Consider the following 19423-nt stretch of genomic DNA (forward strand, 5'->3'; position numbering starts at 1 on the left):
GAAACCCTGGTGTGTAATAGGAGAGGAGATGCACGTGGGATCTCATACTGTATTGACGGCATTACGAGAGTGTGTATCGCTGCTCAATCTGATCTTTCGCTGCCTTTCTTTTATAGAGAGACACATTTCTTCTCTTGGACAACAATCGCGACTGAGATGAAGCTTAATTGTAGTTATTTAAAACAAAGTTTGACATCACAATCGGTTTGAAGGTTCACTTAAAGAAAGGACCTTACGCTTCGGTTTCGCGTATGGCGTATGTTGCACCAAAGAGATAACGCACGTGAATACACTGGTCGCGCCGTCCGTAGTCGTTAGTCATACCCGATTGGCCCCGAGTCAGGCAACGGGAAAGACACGTAGTCTCGCCATGCTACATTCCCTTTAAGACACGTTGCAAATTAGAGACTCTGCACGCAACTATCATAACCTGAAATTTAATGTAATTGAATTTTAGTTTAACAGAGCTTAACAGTTTGAATACATTGTTTTAATTAAATTTTGATATACAAGATGTAAGATTGATATGAACGTTTTTATGCGTTTTATAGAATTTGCTCACTTTTGATCACCATACCGTTAAGATAAAATAAAATTCGGAGAGTCTTGTAGAATATCGTTTCCATTTATGTTGTTGTCATACTTTCTGTGTGACAAAGCTATGTGCCTCAGCTTGATCATAACATAGTATATTTGTAAAGCGCTTAGAGACATTTGTATTAATTAATTATTATTATTGTATTGTCATAAAGACGTAGAATTGGGATCGCCAGAAATTTTCTTTTGTAATTATTTTGTAAATCAGATTTAATTTTCATCGCTGATTTAAAAAAAAACTAATAATAGGGTATCTAACCTTTTTATAATATGATTTTCATCAATTTTGTTTTTTTAGTGCATTTCATAATATTCCATATATTGGTGCATGCGTTTCTAATTCATTGAATTTTATGGAAATTGTTTCTGTCTAGCATACAATTAAAACGAAATAAAACGTCGAGTTCTACAATATTATTTCTTTAAATTGGTTATTGTGTGTTTTATCTTCCCGTGATGTAGTGATATGTATCAACGGTATTGTAGTGGGAAAAGAGAGTATTTAATACTTTCAAAGGTTAGGAATGTTATCGCTAAATATTTCTATCGTAAAGTAATTTTAAATTTTATCGCTTGTTTTTACTGGTAATGGCCGAGGAAAAACTATATCATTATCTTAATTAGAAACTCAAGGTGTCATACTAACAATGTTCAATATCCTTGATATATTGAGGATCGAGCAAGAGGCGTAGTGTTGGCTCAGACATACAAGGGACACCGACCCGATTGGGGGTGGGGTGGGGGGGGGGGGGGTTGGTGGACCCCGGCGATGAATTGAAGTTAAACATGCCATTGGTTATAACGAGGGTGTGAGAAGGTGTCTTTTTTCTGCCCACTTTTCTCTTTTTCTTTCTTTCTTTCCTTTTAACGCAAATTTTATTGAAGGCCCGTGCCCCCTGCCCCTGTATCTACCCCACGTATTAGTTCAAGCCCCTAGGCTGTGAGTAAATGGGTAATTTATGAGTTCGAGAGAGATACTTAGCCAAGCGGTGCGTGTACTCCATGAAATATTTAGGAATTTTGGTTGAAAAAAATGCATTCATGAATGTCGCGTGCCGGAAGTCTAAGAACAGAAATGCAAAACTTAATTTAAAAACAAGCAGTGCCCTTTATTTTCGTATGCCAGAATAAGATGATATTCCTTAAAACATACAAATTTACCAAGAAAGAGGCTGAGAGTATATAGTTATCTGATAATCTCGTTATCTATTACTCTCTTTTCTAATAAAGGATTCTTTTCCGGAATTATGCATCGCTGTATTCTTTTTAAAATATTGTGTTTATTATAACAATAGTTACATTTGTATAGCGATCAATAATAAGGTTCTAAACGCTTTACATTGTAATTATTATTACCCCGGTCATTGGATGATCATCCACAAATTAAAGTGCACACGTTCCGCTCCCTAGGGAGTATTTCTGCCGGGTGTCATTGTACAAGCGCACACGTGGCAATCCAAGCACACAGTCGTTCGCATTCTACTGTGTACCCATTTAATACCTGGTGGAGAGTGGTAAATATAGATTATTTAATGTCTTGCCAAAGGACATAATAAAGCCCCATTGTCCTTCTTGTAGCTACTTGCTCCCTCTATATATAAAACTTCCCCAATCGGTGCCTGTTGGTCCCCCATGATCCTCTTTTTCTTATGTTAGTTGAGAGCTGAGTTAATAAGTTAATCGCTGTGTGGTCTAATCCCCTCTGGCCCAGTAGTATTGACGGTCTTTAAGTGCCACGGCGGAACTCGAACCGCGAATCATGTGATCCCCAGTCCGAATACGTATCCAGTAGACCACTACACCTGTACATGATATACCGTACATGTTGCAGCAAGAAGAGGGATAGAGTCACGATGGGGAAGAGAGAGATAGAGAGAGAGAGAGAGAGAGAGATGGAGAGAGAGAGAGAGAGAGAGAGTGGGGGGGGGGTGGGAGGGTTATATAAAGAAAGAGAGGAGACGAGGTCTTCATCTCTAATACGTCCTTCCAGCTTTAATTGATTCCTGTATACTTATCAGTAAATACACAATACACATATAGCATTAAGATTCAGCGACGTCATGATTTATTCAGCTGTCTATTTCACAAGCCGATTAAAGTGATATGATCTTGGATATAGATATCGAAATACACCTCGCATTATGTACATGTTTTCCCGCGTACACGTCACGTCCGAAATATTACTGCTAGAAAAACCTGTCGTCTGCAATGCTATTTGGTATTGATCCAGGTTATTGTCATTTCTTGCATCATTTCGAATATAACATTCATACACATTGGATATATTGAGAGAGGACGATAGCATGTAACCGTCATAATTACAGTTGTTAGAATTTAATTTATGTGGGCAATCAAAATATTTGTCGAAATTCTAAATAATTTAGCTTTAAGTGCTGAAGGAATTATATCACATTTGATTAGTTAGATGATCCATATAATTAAATGTGTTGCGTTGATGTAGAAAGGAATGAATTCTCTGAATTCTCTGAGCGCCGACATCTAGTATTATCTTATTATTATCGCCAAGATTTCTCTCCCTTTTCTCAGATATTCTCTCCTTATTTAACCCTAATCCTAAACCACTCTCTCTCTCTCCCTTTAGACTATCTCCACATCTCTATCTCCACATCTCCTTTTGCGCTCTCTCTTTCGCTCTTTCTCTCATAAATCATCATAATTCATTTGATCTAAGGATAGTTACCATGGTAACGGCGTCTGGCAAGAAGGGAAAAGAAAGACAGATGATAATCATAGGAAACATTCAAGATGCAACGATCTGATTTTAAATCGTACGAAATATTTTATTCCAATAATTATGAAAACCTGTACTCCTTCTTTCATCACAGGACTCATGAGCTGATAAAGAAGACAAGAAGACGAATGAAATGGTAGAGGAGGGGAGGAGGAGAAAAAAAAGTAACAATGATGATGAATTTGATGATGATTATAATAATAATGATAATAATAATACTAATAATAGTAACAAGAAGAAGAAGAAGAAGAAGAAGAAGAAAAGAAGGAGGATAAAGGGACATATTTCTAATTCGACATTCAGCAAAAAATGCTGTGCTGTCCTTTACATGCGTTAAGTATGTAACCCAAAGTGCTTGTTTCTTTCATGACCTGAAATCTTTACCAGTCTTATTAAATTAAGTTTCCATAAGCAAATTCTCCCCCTACTATTCAATGACAATGAGGTAATTATTTTAAATAATTCTTATGAAACAAGGAAAAATCCCAATTCATCAATCATTTGTACGCACTTCATTGACCAAGCATACTCTCCGTTTCTAAATGGTTCATCACCATGGAATTCACATAATAATAACGTTAAACGCAATACAATTATTACAAGGTTCAAATATTCATGTTAACAGTTATTGTTTGAGCGATTGTTGTGTACTGAGTAGAAGCTTCTTCGCCTTCTTCATCTTTCTCTAAACTTTGTTTCTATACTCTCTGTCTCTGTCTGTCTGTCTGTCTTTCTCTCTTTCTCTCTCTCCAACTCTCTTACTCTTTGTGTCTATCCCTTTTCTCCTTCTATATGAAACCGTTTTGTGTGTGTTATATCTAAGGTATGCTGATGAGTGTTTTTTTTTAAATAGGGGTGTGGTATAGGTATTGGAATGAATGTGTGTAAGTGGGTATTTGCTTCTTAAAGCTTATCTGCCGTAGTTTACAGGAGGGATTAGACCGCTTTGCAAGGTCACTGGACAGGTGGTTATCTAATTAACTCAGCTCTCAGTTAACATAAGAAAAAGAGGATCATGGGGGACTAATGGTCACCGATTAGGCATTGTTTGTTTATAGAGGGCGCAAGTAGCTACCAGTAGTGCAGTGGGCCTTAAAAAAAAATTGTTTTGCTTGTTGATCAATTTTATTTGTTTTTATATCTACAGGGCCCCTCTTAATAAGTATTGCTATGGAATGGGCCTTCCAATGTATTTTTCTTCATGTATTTAATTGGAATTATACTTTTAATGGGAAAAAAAAAATTCAGTTTGCATATTTATTAAGAGCCAGAAGGGCAGCAACTCTGTTTTGAAGAATATGAGCTATTGCCCTTTTGGCTCTCAGCAGACGATATAGATTCAGAGTAAAGGCATCTGTGATGTGAGAAGGCAAATGGTTGATCTACAATGACAGGGGAAACCCCGCCAAAGAAATGTATTACATCACGATATATCTGCATATTTGTATAGCATGCAACTATGACTTGACTAATACTTGACTTATGCCGTCCACGCAGGCCAGGGGCCTCGTGATGGCTTCTGTATGGTGATGGTATGCCAAGTTTTTCTGTCCGCAGCCAGTCTTGATGTATCTATCAGCCTTGGTATAGATCTTGCTTTGCAGTCCTCTGAGATGCAGTCAAGCCATCTTTTGGGTGGACGGCCTCTGGGTCGATTTCCTGTGACCTTTCCTTCCACTGCAATGTTGGGGTATCTTGTAGGTTTCATTCTTAGGACATGCAACTATATTGGCCTCAATAAACTTTCGAAACTTATACCATCCATACACTGAAGGTTTTATATAATGCCAACAAACTACATCTTTGCGTCTTTTATTCCGTTATGTAACGATTTTCTAAAAGAAATATATATTATCATTTTCTACAGAATGAGGTATTTTAGGTCCATCCATCCAAAAGATATTTGATATAGCACCTTTTCCTTGCAGTACAAAGCGCTGCACACACGCTCCACGATGTTTGGGCCACTTAAAAACAAAAGTTAGACACTTATCAGAGATCATTAAAGTAGATGTAGGCTGGCAATAAAGTAATTTCTAGCAGAATAGATGTGACTTGAGTAGTTTCTTGAACTGGTCTACAGATGTGGCCGTCTGCAAAGCAGTATGTAGCTGGTTCGCACAACCTAACCTACATTATACAAAGGTCAGTGGATCGAAGGGACGTAATTATATCCGCGTTACAAATATGACTCTTTTGTCATACTTACAGATAAAGCTGGTAGACAAGTCTGTACAAGCTGTTGAAGAAGAAATAAATTCTGCATACTTGCAGAAATAAAGTAGATTAACCTCATTTTCTCCTACCCCTTTCCCTCCGTAAACTGGTTCTGGGTGTACTAGACCTACTTACTGAAATATCATTGAGATTTTGTTTTTCTCTTTTAAGTATGTGATATAAATTATCATTCCCTTTTGATCATCCTCAAGAATGCTTTCATGTCTAACCTACATTATGCAAAGGAATAGATACTTTTAACAAAACCAAGAAGAAAAGTCCAAAACCAACGACATCAATCGAATAGTAATGATACTAAACTAGGTCATTTACCGGTGACTATGTAGTCGTCTTTATGTTTGATCACTAAGCTCGCTCTACCGGCCACTGGGGGCGATCGTGATAAATAGCGGAGTATCGCATCATTGCCTAAAGTTTGTACCCGAATAATGACATTAAAAAAATAAAAAATACAACAAATACAAAAATAAAATAAAATAAACAAACCAAGTCCATAAAACTACCCGAAATTTAGGATGATTTTTTTTTCGTACTAAGGCCGATAACGAAGTTTAACAATTTTTGTTAGCACATTAGACCTAACGTTCCTTAACTCATAGCCTGCCATAAGGCTGTATGCACGCTACCGTTATAGCGCTTTGTACATGCGAGCGAGCCATTACTTCACTGCCTTGTGCATGTTTGCACACATTCGTGAAAGCAGTTATTGTTCATGCTCATTGTAGTGTGCTGTTTGTTAAGAACCATCGCGTTAATTCGATTATCTCAAAATAAACCTGACACGGGGGGGGGGGGGGAGAGAGGGGGGTTAGGGGCTTGGCACAATGGGGATTAGCCCTCTGGCACGATAATAGTTAAGGGAATCTACAAGAAAATTAACAATTATGGTATTCCTTCACCTAAATTCACCAATTCTTTATAGATTTTCGTAATTTATTTTCTATTTGCCATATTGAAGAAAATCAATTTATGCCTGCTTTTATTAGTCTCCATATTTTTTAGCATGCCTTCAAAGACAAACAGATATTTCTTACTATGGTCATCACATTAGATTATGATGTATTTAACAAACAACTTTTACATTTTACTTACATGTATAAAATAAGGGATATTTCTAAAATGACTATTCTATTTACTTGTTTACTCTCATTATATGGTTTATGTTACATGTATATAATTATATGTACTATAGTACAACAAAAAATATTAAAACAATTCTTGCCAAAGACAGGGAACCAGACTAGACTAGCACTTGTGTCAACTTCTGGTACCCCCTTTAACAACAAAAGTATACACATGCATAATCCTTTACTTCATTTGTATATAACATACTTTGTAAAACAATGTTTATCTTTAACGTGTAATGTTATTTATCTTGTGTTATATTTTTTATGTAATCATGCTTGATACGTGTTGTTTTACTTGTATTATTTTTGTTGTTGTTAATAAAACTCAAACTCAAACTCAAACTCAATTACCCGTTGACCACCTGCCTCTTGCACTCCGTCGCTAAGTTCAATCCATGTTTATAACCCCAACCTAGTTCTTCTTTAGAACAAGGCACTTCTGTCATATAAATGGGTGTTTTGTACAAACGTTACAATTATGTCATTCTCCCATCGCCCTGATTAAATTGTTTTGCCCAAATGCGAAGAAAAATGTATATATATATATACAAACAACTAGGTCAATTAAAAAAAGAGCCTAATACAATCTACAGTCGTGTGCAGGTTGCATGGCCTTTATTTCATTTCGAGTATAGTCTTTATATTAATTTACAGTTTAAAAAACATATATACATTAAAATACAAACAAGCAGTTCAAGGATATTGAAAAAACACAATTTGCAAAAAGATTGTTGTATAAAGAGTGATGTAATTTTCGATGAAGTAACCTGTATCTCGATATTGATATTTTGGTTGTATTCTAATGTGAAAAGTAAAACATTGTTTTTGACAGCACCTTTGAACAATACAAAAAAAAACGTCTTTATTGAATTAAACAGGGTGACAAGAGATGCCATTCTTTGGAATGTCAAGTAGGGCTTGATAAACAAAAATACTTTAGGGAAAACCACTAGGAGATACAGCTTGCGATGTGAAAAGGTAATGGTTGATCTACACCGAGGGGAAAACCCCGCCAAAAAGATATATTACATCAGACAATACATTTATACATATTTCTAGCATGCAACTAATTTGGCCTCACTCTGGAAACTTACACCTTCCATGCACTTAATTTTTTATATAATGCCTACAAACCACATCCCTGCGTCTCTTATTTTGTTATATAACAATGTTTAAAACAAAGTATTATATCATTTTCTACAGAATGAGGTATTTTTGGTAGATCGAAGGGACGTAATTGGATCCTTGTTACAAATATAAAGCATGTTAACCTCATTTTTCTCCTACCCCTTACCCTCCGTAAATTAATTCTGGATGTACTGAACCTCCTTGAATATCATTGATAAATTTTCCTTTTCAAGTATAGGTGATATAAATGATCATTCCCTTAGATCTTCCTCGCGAATGATTTACTGCCTAATCTACATATACAACGGAAAATATAGAATACTATTAACAAAACCAAGAAGAAACTCCAATATTATAAGAAAACCAATGACGTCAATCTAGTAGTAATGATACCAACTCAGGTCATTTACCGGTGACATAATATAGTCGCCTTTATATATATATATTTTTATTTAAACAAAAATAATATTTTGTCCCCTTCCACAGGGATCCTTTATTAAATAATATCGTTCACATTATTATGTATACAAGAATTGACTTTTACATGCAGAATTTCAAAATAATATTCTTGGCCGTTCAAAATATGATAAGAAAATATATTTATAGATATCAGTTAAAAATTAAAGTTCACTTTAAAAAAAAAATAATCACAGATTTAGTTGGCAAAATGATTTTAGAATAAATAAACAATCAGAAACACTTTGCAAAAAGTAACCACTTTTTCATGAATTTCTTTTCTTTCAGATTTGTTTCACATATATACCTTTCCATGTCATAATAACACTTTATCACTGATATTATGTTTTCAAAAACTGGCAAACACTGTTTGCATTTGGCTGCAAAAATGTCTATCCTGACTATAATCATAATACAGTTTAGGGCACTGTTATTATTATTACCGTGAAACCCAAACAACTTATTTTGATTTCTAAACTTAATAAGCAAATTATTACGGGACAACCAATACTCAAGTTTAGACCATATTTCGTTTGAATGAATACAGTAACAAAACCTTTTTTTTTAATCGTTTCTAGACTGTTATTACAGAATGTACATAAGTTTGTAACTGATTTAAATCTTAACAAAGCATATTTCATATAAAGAATTCTATTCAGTAATTTGAACTGAAACCACCTCATGTTAACATCGACAGTTGATTTAAAGGGAAAAAGATAATACGAACACAATACAATATTGTCAAGGTCAAACTCCTGTTTCCACTTTGTAGACTTTTACATTCCTTTATCTTATGCTTCAATAAATAACGGTATATATGTGCACAACCCTTTTTCATTTTTATTATTAATAACAATGCTTCCGGGATGATACATGTAGGTTCAATGACCTTTGGTATGACATTTTTATTAAAAACAATTCGAATAGCATGACAAAAGCCATAATATTGAAGAAAGTTTACATGTACATAGTATTTACGTTGAAAATCGAAATATGAAAGAAATGATCGATCTGTTTTTAAAACATCGTTAACAAAACGTACCCCCTTAGCGCACCAAGACTTATAATAAATTACGTTATTATTAACTTTTATTTTAGGGTTATTCCAAAGGGGTTGACATGCAATATCATAGTGAATTGAGTAAGGTCTGAAAGGCTGATAATACCTCTTCCCAAAATGGGTTGCGCATTGTAGTGGCTAATTCTTTGTAATATTCAGTCCCCATGAATAACTGAAGAGATGTATACGATGGAGGTAAGAATGATTGGAACATATGAAGAGTGAAACTTTCAGAACAAATAAATCTTTTTATCCATGATATCTTAAGTGATTGAGAATGCATAAAAATGTCAGTAAATTTAACCCCACCTTCATTGTACAATTGGCCCATTTGTTTCCCTCTTATTTTATCACGTTTGCCATGCCATATAAATTCGAAACAAGGTCGATTGATATCTTTCATAATTTCTAATTTTGGTTCAGGAAGAGATAAAAATAGATAGTTAGAGATAAAAATAGGTATTTGATCACTTTTCTATCCAGAAACAGCTCGCTCTACAGGCCGCTGAGGGCGATCGTCATAAATAGCGGGTGTCGCATCATTGCCACTTTTTACCTGTGGTATGAAGATAACGAAATAAAAAGTCTGACGAATCTGATCTAAAAATATCATTTTAGCGATGATAGTAATGATAATAATACATAAATCTAAACAAGCCTTTTCTTATTCATGTGAGTATATTGCAAAAGAGGTTTGCAATGTGCAAACAAGGCACGATTAGCATCTTGAACTTAATTCAAAATACCATGTAATTTCCAGTGTAATTCTTTCTGACCGTAGCATTCTGTACTAGTAGGCATGAAGCTATTTTGGAACGCAAAACAGAATTGAAAGATAAACGAGATTATTTATTAAAAAACACTTGTTTGAAAGAGAAATCAGAAAAATAATGGAAATAATTTCAACTTCACAAAAAAGGAAGCAATACAAACAAAATGAAAAAATGACTTACCAAAAGAAGTGTTGAAATTCATTTGAAAATTTGACTGATGTGTGTAAATTGGATTTGTTATGGTAGTTGTATTCTGTGTAATTCGTGTATGATTAATGTTCTATTGATTTGTAAGATTTGAATATAAAACAAATCGTATAATGAGGCAAGAAACAACAACAACAACACACACAATAATACTCACCAATAAGCATTTGATTGGAAAATGGTATAGTCGCATTAATATTATTCCTTATATCATAACATATTGCACTATGATATAACGTCCTATACGGTATAGACTGGTTTAATACCACATTCATTTATTTGTGGATGTTTCCTCCATGGGAACCTATTGACGAGTAATTTGATTAACCTGTTATCAATGAATGAACTACTGTGAATCGAGTATGCATACATTGCTTGTTGCTATATCGGGCAATCTTTTGCAATCTTTGGCAAGCTTTGAGGTTGTCAAGAACAACCTTTGTTTAAAAAATATGCATACAATTTGAATATGACAGTACATCGGCCTATTCGGAATTGTTCTGAAAGTAGCAACAGGCTACCTTTTTCACACCCGAGTCGAGAGTGACAGCTATATGGACAGTTAAACAGGCCCAATTATAAGATCAAACTGGTCAGGAAGGGATTCAATCCGTCAATCCATCTCGATTGAGTGTAAATGAAACTCTGTGCAAACCAATAGCCTATAGCGGGTTTCACACCGGGCCATACGCAGAGTTGCGTAGTGTTTCGTACCGACTACGCCGAGCATATACGCTGCCCTACGATGGCCTACGTAACTATACGCTGAGGGACGCAAAGGTGTACAGGAGACGGACGCGTACTTTCGGCGTAGACACCAGACGCAGAAATAACGCATTTTTACGCAACACTACGCTACTGTACGCCATGCCTACACAATAGTACGCTGGATTTATCAACATTCCTAGACCTATTTACCAAAATAAATCGTTTTACCCCGACAGGAATTGTGTGCAAAAAGAATCGTAAAATAAATTGATATAAATCAACCTTGAAAAAAAGAAATACATGTTTTGTCGACCACTAATAACGTAGAAATATCAGATGATAAGGAGAAGCCAAACCTCCTTGCAAAAATATTTGCTGAGTCAAGTGAAAAATCCAAACATGTCTCAACAAAAACTGTCTCAAATGGAATCCAGTCTGAATAAGGAACTTGATGAATCCACATTGAATACATTAATAGACGAGCCCTTCTTCATTCACGAACTTTAAACTGCAATCGCAAGGTCAAACAATTCTTCCCCAGGACAAGATGAGATTACTTTGTCTATGATTTCTGAGCGACCCAGCACTTCTCAGCTCACTCTCCTAAATTTATTAAATAGAATATGGACAAAGACTTAAAATCCACTTCAACGGGTGCATGCAATCCTTGTACCAATTCCAAAACAGGATTTGAAACCTTCCAATCCCTCATCATAACGCCCTTTAGCTCGCATTTCAGTACATTGCAAAATAATGGAAAGATTGATACTAATACCGGTTAAACTGGTCGTTTGAAAGTATTGATATGAACCCCATGCATGGTGGTTTTAAGACAGTGAGAAATACTTTAGACCATCTCATACGTCTAGACACGGACATAACAAAAGCTATGGCCAATAGAGAACATGTCATCCCTTTTTATAGATTTTGAAAAGGCGTATGATAAAAACGCGTCAAAACGCGTCATATGACACCTTGGTTTGTAAAAACGCGTCGAAACGCGTCATATGACGCACATAAATCTAGGTTTGTCGACAAACCTCCTTTGTGAATTCGGACCACAGTGTCATGAATAAAATCATTTCTTTTAAATAGAACGTTTCAGGTGCGAATGAATAGTATGCTCGATCTCAGAATCATTCGTACAACCAACTACCTCGTTACAGTTTACATAGGATTTGTAAGACCACTCCGCGAGTATGTCTGCCCTGCCTGGAACGGAGCATTGGCCATCGCCCTGTCCAACATTATCGAAAACGTTCAAAAACGGGCATTAAGAATTATGCTACTTGCTAGGTATATATTACGCATCCTATCCAAATGCCCTATCAATAGAGACTTTTAGATTGAGTGGACGAGAACGACGTGAACGTCCACTGATCAAACGTGTCTATGGCAAGTCGTTTTAACATTTATTCCTATTTCTTGATATCAAGAATTACCATTATCAAACTGGTTTGAACTAACCGCCTGCACAAGAAACACACATAAATCACGTTTTCGTATAGAACCAAAGTCCAAAACAGAACGTTACAGGAAAAGCCCAGTGCCATATATTTCACCAGGTTACTGAACAACGCATACATTCCCTTGATTCCTGTCCGAATCCATAACTCTTATTCAAATTGAATGCCTTCTCTTGCTTTGGTGGTACTCCTCTACCGTATACTAATCAATTTATAAAGATTAGTGCCTTTACTGAACCTCAATCTTTCGACTATGACCTTGTTAATGTTATTATTGGAGATTTTAACAGCCATAGCACCTCGTGGGGATACGAGGAAACAAATGAGGATGATGACCTTGCTGGGCAGAGGCACATCATCTTGACCTAATCCATGATGCTAAGCTCCCCCATTCCTTCAATAGCTGTCGATGGAAGAAAGGTTATAATCCAGACCTATCCTTTACAAGTGAACGAATATCATGCCAAACCAAGAAGAGAGTCCTAGAGCCAATACCACATTCACAACACAGACCAATAATCGTTGACATTACTGCTGCTGTGGTACCTCAGAGAGTTCCCCTTCGACGCCGTTTCAATTTTTGTAAAGCTGACTGGGAGAAGTTCGCCATCGATCTAGATGAAGCTTTATCTGATCTTGACCCAGTCCCGGCAAACTACGACCAATTCGTCCGGACTGTACAGGAGATATCCAGGAAGCACATTCCACGTGGATGTAGGGAAAACTACATACCTGGATTATCAGCTGAAAGTGCCTTGATGTACAAGGAGTACATAAAACCCTACGAGGAAGACCCCTTTTCAGAGGAAACCTTGAGTGCAGGTGAGCTCCTCATGGCAGCAATATCAGAAGAACGGAGGAAGTCTTGGCAAGATCTCATTGAGGGTGTTGATATGACGCACAACAGTAAGAGAGCTTGGTCTACCATTAAGAAAATCAGTAACGATCCCAGGAAGTCTACACCCCATTCTAATGTTACTGCAGATCAGGTTGCCCACCAACTTCTCCTGAATGGCAAATCGGCACACAAGAAACGCCACAAAAGGAATCCTTGGCCACAGGTTGACACAGAATCTACCTGGTACTTTGACAACTTGGAACTCCAGACGGCTATCGACTCCCTTAAGAATGGCAAGGCAGCTGGTCTTGATGACATACGTACAGAACAGATCAAACATTTTGGGCACAATACACAGGAATGACTGCTCTCTCTGTTCGATAACTGCGTAACCCTCTCCCAACTTCCTAAAATCTGGCGGAAAGCCCGTGTGATTGCTATCCTCAAGCCAGGGAAAGACCCTAACGAAGCAAAGAGCTACATACCAATCTCTCTGTTGTGCCACCTCTTCAAGCTCTTTGAGCGCCTCATCCTGAACAGACTGGGGCCAGTCACAGAACAACACCTGATACCAGAGCAAGCAGGTTTCCGGCCTGGAAGATCGTGCACTGGCCAAGTGCTAAATCTAACCCAGCACATCGAGGATGGTTTCGAGAAGAATGAACCGACTGGAGTTGTGTTCGTCGACCTGACAGCTGCCTACGACACTGTTAACCACCGTATACTTCTCGACAAGCTCTATACCATGACAAAGGACTCCCATCTGACTAAGCTTATTCAAATGCTCCTGGAAAATAGACGCTTTTATGTTGAACTTAACGGGAAGCGCAGCAGATGGAGGAAACAAAAGAATGGTCTACCTCAGGGCAGCGTACTTGCTCCTGTCCTATTTAATGTTTACACCAACGACCAGCCAGTGTACCCAGGGACAAGAAGCTTCATCTATGCTGATGACCTTGGCATAGCAGCCCAGAATTCCCACATAGACAAGATAGAAACCACTCTTTCATCAGCCCTAAACAACCTGACAGACTACTACAACAACAACCATCTGAAGGCTAACCCTGCCAAGACCCAGGTTAGCTTGTTCCATCTCCGCAACTACAATGCTGGGAAGAAGCTGTCCCTGAAATAGAACGATGTCTCATTGAAACACTGCGATCACCCTGTCTACCTTGGAATAACACTTGACCGAACCCTTTCATACAAACAGCATGTTCAAAAGGTGAAGGGTAAAGTTGGGACAAGGAACAACCTACTACGGAAACTGGCAAACTCATCCTGGGGTGCCAATTCCTCCACGCTGAGGTCAACTGCTCTTGCGTTGTGTTACTCTGCAGCAGAATATGCCTGCCCTGTATGGGGAAGATCATCCCATACAAAGAAAGTTGATGCAGCACTCAACGACAGCTGCAGATGCATCACTGGCTGCCTCAAGCCCACGAATGTGGACAGCTTGCACTCCCTGGCCGGCATTGCTCCATCCGATGTCCGCAGAACAGTTGCAAGTAGGACTGAACGCAGCAGACAAGTTGAGGACACCCGCCATCCCCTTTACTCGCATCAACCGGCCCCTACCCGCCTGAAGTCAAGGAAAAGCTTCCTTCATACAGTCCAGCCACTGTCACAACCTCCTCATTCAACCAGAGTGATCTTGTGGGAAGTGAAACGTTCTAAAAACAAACAACCATGAAAAGCTACCAATCCAGACCAAGGAACAGCTGCCCCCTGGCCATAGATGTGATTGGAAGACGTGGAAGTCCCTCAATAGGCTTCGCACAGGTGTGGGGCGATGTAAATACAACATGAATAAATGGGGAATTACTGACGACACTGACACCAACTGCGAGTGTGGAACATCCGTGCAATCCATGTCACACATATTAAGATGTCCACTCCTAATCGACCAATGCTGCCTGGAAGACCTGGTGGCAGCATATCATCAACGCATCGTTGGCATCAGGCGATTTTCCATCATCTCTAGGTGTTGCATCTGTGACACCAGTCTTGAAGAAGCCAGGACTTGACAAAGAAAGAATGAAAAACTACAGGCCCATTTCGAACATAAGGTTTGTAGCCAAGCTTATGGAAAGAGTCGTCTCATCACAGTTAGCCAACTACTTGGAAGACAACAGCCTTGGTGATCCTAAACAGTCTGCATATAGGAAAAATCACAGTACTGAGACTGCATTGGTGAGTCTTCAGAATGATATCCTATGTGCTCTGGATGATCGGAAATGCGTCATTCTACTGTCGCTAGATATGTCATCTGCATTTGACACTCTTGACCACACGATCTTGCTGACAAGGCTTCGGGATGAATATGGTGTCTCTGGCACAGCACTGCACTGGTTTAGATCATACCTGAGCAACCGACTATCACATGTGCGAATCAGAGGAGTGAAATCACTAGACACCAGGTTGGAGTTCGGTGTCCCGCAAGGATCGGTGATGGGCCCGCTGCTCTTTACGCTCTACTCGAAACCTGTATCTGATATCCTTTACAGTCATGGCATAGGCTATCATGTATACGCCGACGATATACAGGTGTATATACAATGCGACCCTTCTAGCCAGGACTCTGTTGATCATGCTGCATGCAGACTACGGGATGCAATGAGAGATGTCTACAGGTGGATGACATCCAACAAATTGAAACTTAATCAAGACAAAACTGAGTTAGTAGTCTTTGCTTCGAAAGTCCATCAACGATTGCTCCAGAACTTCACTCTAACTCTTCATGATGGGACTGTGATTAAACCGTCAAAGAAGCTGCGTATTCTTGGCGTCGTCTTTGACAACCTCATGCTGCCAGATGTTCACGTCTCAAATGTAGTCAGGACTGTCAAATATCATATCCGGAACTTATGCAGGATTAGAAAATATCTTGACGAAAGTACCACTCATGCTGCAGTCCGTGCCTTAGTTTTATCTCGTCTTGATTACTGTAACAGTTTGTTGAGTGGCACAACAGCAAAGAACATTCACCGTCTTCAGCTTCTCCAGAACCAGTCTGCACGCCTCATCTTCAAACAACCAAAGAGCACACACACCACGCCCTTGTTGAACTCTCTGCATTGGCTTCCTATTCAACAGCGAGTGCTCTTCAAGACCTCCACCCTTGTCTTTAAGTCGTTACACTATCTCTCTCCCTCATATCTTACTGATCTCGTTCATGTTAGGCACTCCAGTTACAACCTAAGATCCAACACTCGTACAGTTTTAGATACCCCAAGGTGTCGAACCAATGCTGGTAAGCGGGCATTCATAGCCACTGCTCCAAAATCATGGAACAATCTCCCCAATTTTGTACAAACTGCTGATTCTCTAATGACTTTCAAAAAACACCTCAAAACACACTTGTTTAACTAATGCCCGCTTACCAGCACTTGTTCTTGCTCTTCTATTACCTGTCTTACCCTTTATTTTGTTCATTCCTATATTGTTACATACATGTCTGTTGTTAAGCATCTTTCTATTTTGTTAATTGTTCATTGTATATGTTAATTAAGCGCTTTGTATCTACTTGTAGAAAAGGCGCTATACAAATGTTCATTATTATTATTATTAAATGAGAAGGCTCTCCAGCGTGCCAAGGCCTGGCAGAGCATTTAGGACACGGAAGAAGAATACAAGTGTATATATCCTTTACTTGAACATGATATTATTTATTTTTGGTGCTTGATAAATCTTTATAGATATTTATCACAACTTTGAAATTTTAGATGGTTACCATTTCGTGTTTTTTCTTTTCTTTTTACTTTTTTTCAGTTATGAGTTATGAATTTTTGATCGATCGGGTGGGTGGTACATGTACGACATTACTTATTATAGGCTCTGTATAAGCTTGGCTTGTTAGAACTCTTGAGAGTAATGTGCCGCGGGATTCCACATCCTTAAACTGCTGGCGAACAGAGCAACAAGACCAAGCTCTGTAATTATTAGGATCTCTGTCCAGTAGTGCCGTGTTTGTGCCATCGAACTGGATCGACCAAATCAATTGATTCATAATATATGCATATGCAATATTTTTCCCCGTAACATGAGAGTAATTTTAATAGTTTCATACTATTAATTAAATGTATTGTTAACTGTAACTGTATAATTGTTTTAAATGGGGGCACGCTACAAGAGTCCTATCTCGCACCCCGGGGCAACGTGTCTGACACGGCCGGTTGTAGCTACTACTCCGAAGATCAAGATTACAGTAATCTTGATCTAAGGAGACACGAACGAACGAGTGCAAGTAATCCACATTTTAATGAATGGATAAACCGTTTTCTTAACTGACTAACTACTGAATCACTCTGTTATGGTCACACACGTTCCCATGTACATTTGATCTCTTTACATATTTAAAGTTTTGAGCATAAGATTTTGTTATATTAATCATGTATAAAGCCTAAAATAAATATGTTATATTGCCCTTTAGGTGCCAAAACATGGGTCGGTCGGTCTGAATTTTTTTCTTCCTTTTTTCACCCTCCTTTGGCTGATATTTCTCAGTTTGAATGCTTTGATATTTTTTTTTCTCTAAAAAACGTTTACAAAAAAAGCCGACCGTTAGATTCCAAGATTTTTGGGTCGGTCGCACAGGGCAATACTACATCTTTTTTTAAAGGACTAATTGGTAAATTGTACTGTTTTTCTCTGTAAAGGAAACTTTGTAATTTACTCTGTAATTTCTAATCGCTTTCCCTTTGTCAATTCAATTCAAGGTTTACTTTCATCATCATTCCTCTTCTCCATGTCTTCACAGTTCCAGTTGTTCCATTTTTCTTATACCACTCCCCTCTCTCTCTTTCTCTCTCATCTTTCGCATTTCCTCCTGTTTTTCTTTCTAACTTACACTCTCTATTTCAATCTTTCCCTCCTGACACTCTCTCTCTCTCTTTCAGTATTGTTTGATTATGTTTCTATGATAAATCCTATATTTTGCGTGACTGTGTTGAATTACATTATCGAGTAGCATTATGAATAGACATTCAATTATTTTATGCAATGCATTTTATTACAGTTCGAAATCAAACAAATCTTCAGTATTTACTTGTCATAAACTCAATTAATCAGCCTCAATTTTTATTTAAAACATGAATATTCCTCACTTAACAATGATTACAAAGATAATAATAGTGACGAATCTATTCTATTTGTATCATCAATTTGTTTGCAAGTATGAAATATGTAATACGTTATGATATATTTTACTGTGTATTATTTGTACTTGTTGAAATGCTTTTTAAAACTGAGCTTGAAAAACTTGAAATGTAACTTAGCTCTCGGGCTACCATTTTGCAGTTGTTCTAATAATAACAATAATAACAATAATAATATGGGTCTATATAGCCCTTATTATGTCGACGATGTCTCTTAGCGCTTTACAGACAGGGGCAAACTCCAATTCGATGGGTTTTGAGACATGGAATGTAAGCTGTAAAAGGTTGTTGGGTATCAACATGTTCAAGGCACTTCCCTGCACCATTTCTGTTTTAAGTACCTTGAATATATCTCCTAGATAATACAATACGATCACTTCTTTTCCAAAAGGCCTGGGATGAGTAATATATTTTCCAAACATAAGATATGCATTTTATACATTCCTTTTGTAGTTCACACTAACATTTTCATCATGAAATTCCCCGCCATCAGCTAGAATCCTTGATAAATATGCACATTCATCCACCCAGGAGGAAACTGAAGATCTTCAATGTATACGTGATGTAAGCCATCATAACATAAATGGGAGAAATAATCCTAGTGGAGGTAGTGCATACAATGTGTGCATCTATAAATATGATGAGGGTAACAACATCTGCATCAAGCAGTAATTATGTGAACAGTGTAATACCTAGGTAACAATGTTATACTGCTTCAAAGCGTAAATAGACTGATCATTGGCGTTAAGGGGTAGTGTGGTCATAGTTGGTCTTAGTGTGTAAACATCTGTTCTAGATGAGATCACACACCTCAGATGCAGCCAATCCTTGAAAATAATTTATTTCGATAAAGTCTGACGAACTTATATATGTGAGCATTTCACCGTAAAATGAAAAATTAAGTTCATGGTTTCACT

The 19423-nt window shown here is 37.6% G+C and overlaps 1 protein-coding gene across 1 annotated transcript; it reads left to right on the forward strand.

The window, feature by feature from the left end:
- The first annotated feature begins 12328 nt into the window (after positions 1 to 12328).
- LOC115928572 lies at positions 12329 to 14485 on the forward strand. Its single transcript, XM_030995909.1, has 3 exons — positions 12329 to 12342; positions 12916 to 13670; positions 13776 to 14485. The coding sequence occupies exons 1-3, from the start codon at positions 12329 to 12331 to the stop codon at positions 14483 to 14485; spliced, it is 1479 nt and encodes a 492-aa protein (XP_030851769.1).
- The last annotated feature ends 4938 nt before the right edge of the window (positions 14486 to 19423 follow it).

The sequence above is a fragment of the Strongylocentrotus purpuratus genome, unplaced genomic scaffold (assembly GCF_000002235.5).
Source record: "Strongylocentrotus purpuratus isolate Spur 01 unplaced genomic scaffold, Spur_5.0 spur5_scaffold_3, whole genome shotgun sequence".
In the NCBI taxonomy this organism is placed as follows: Eukaryota; Metazoa; Echinodermata; class Echinoidea; order Camarodonta; family Strongylocentrotidae; genus Strongylocentrotus; species Strongylocentrotus purpuratus.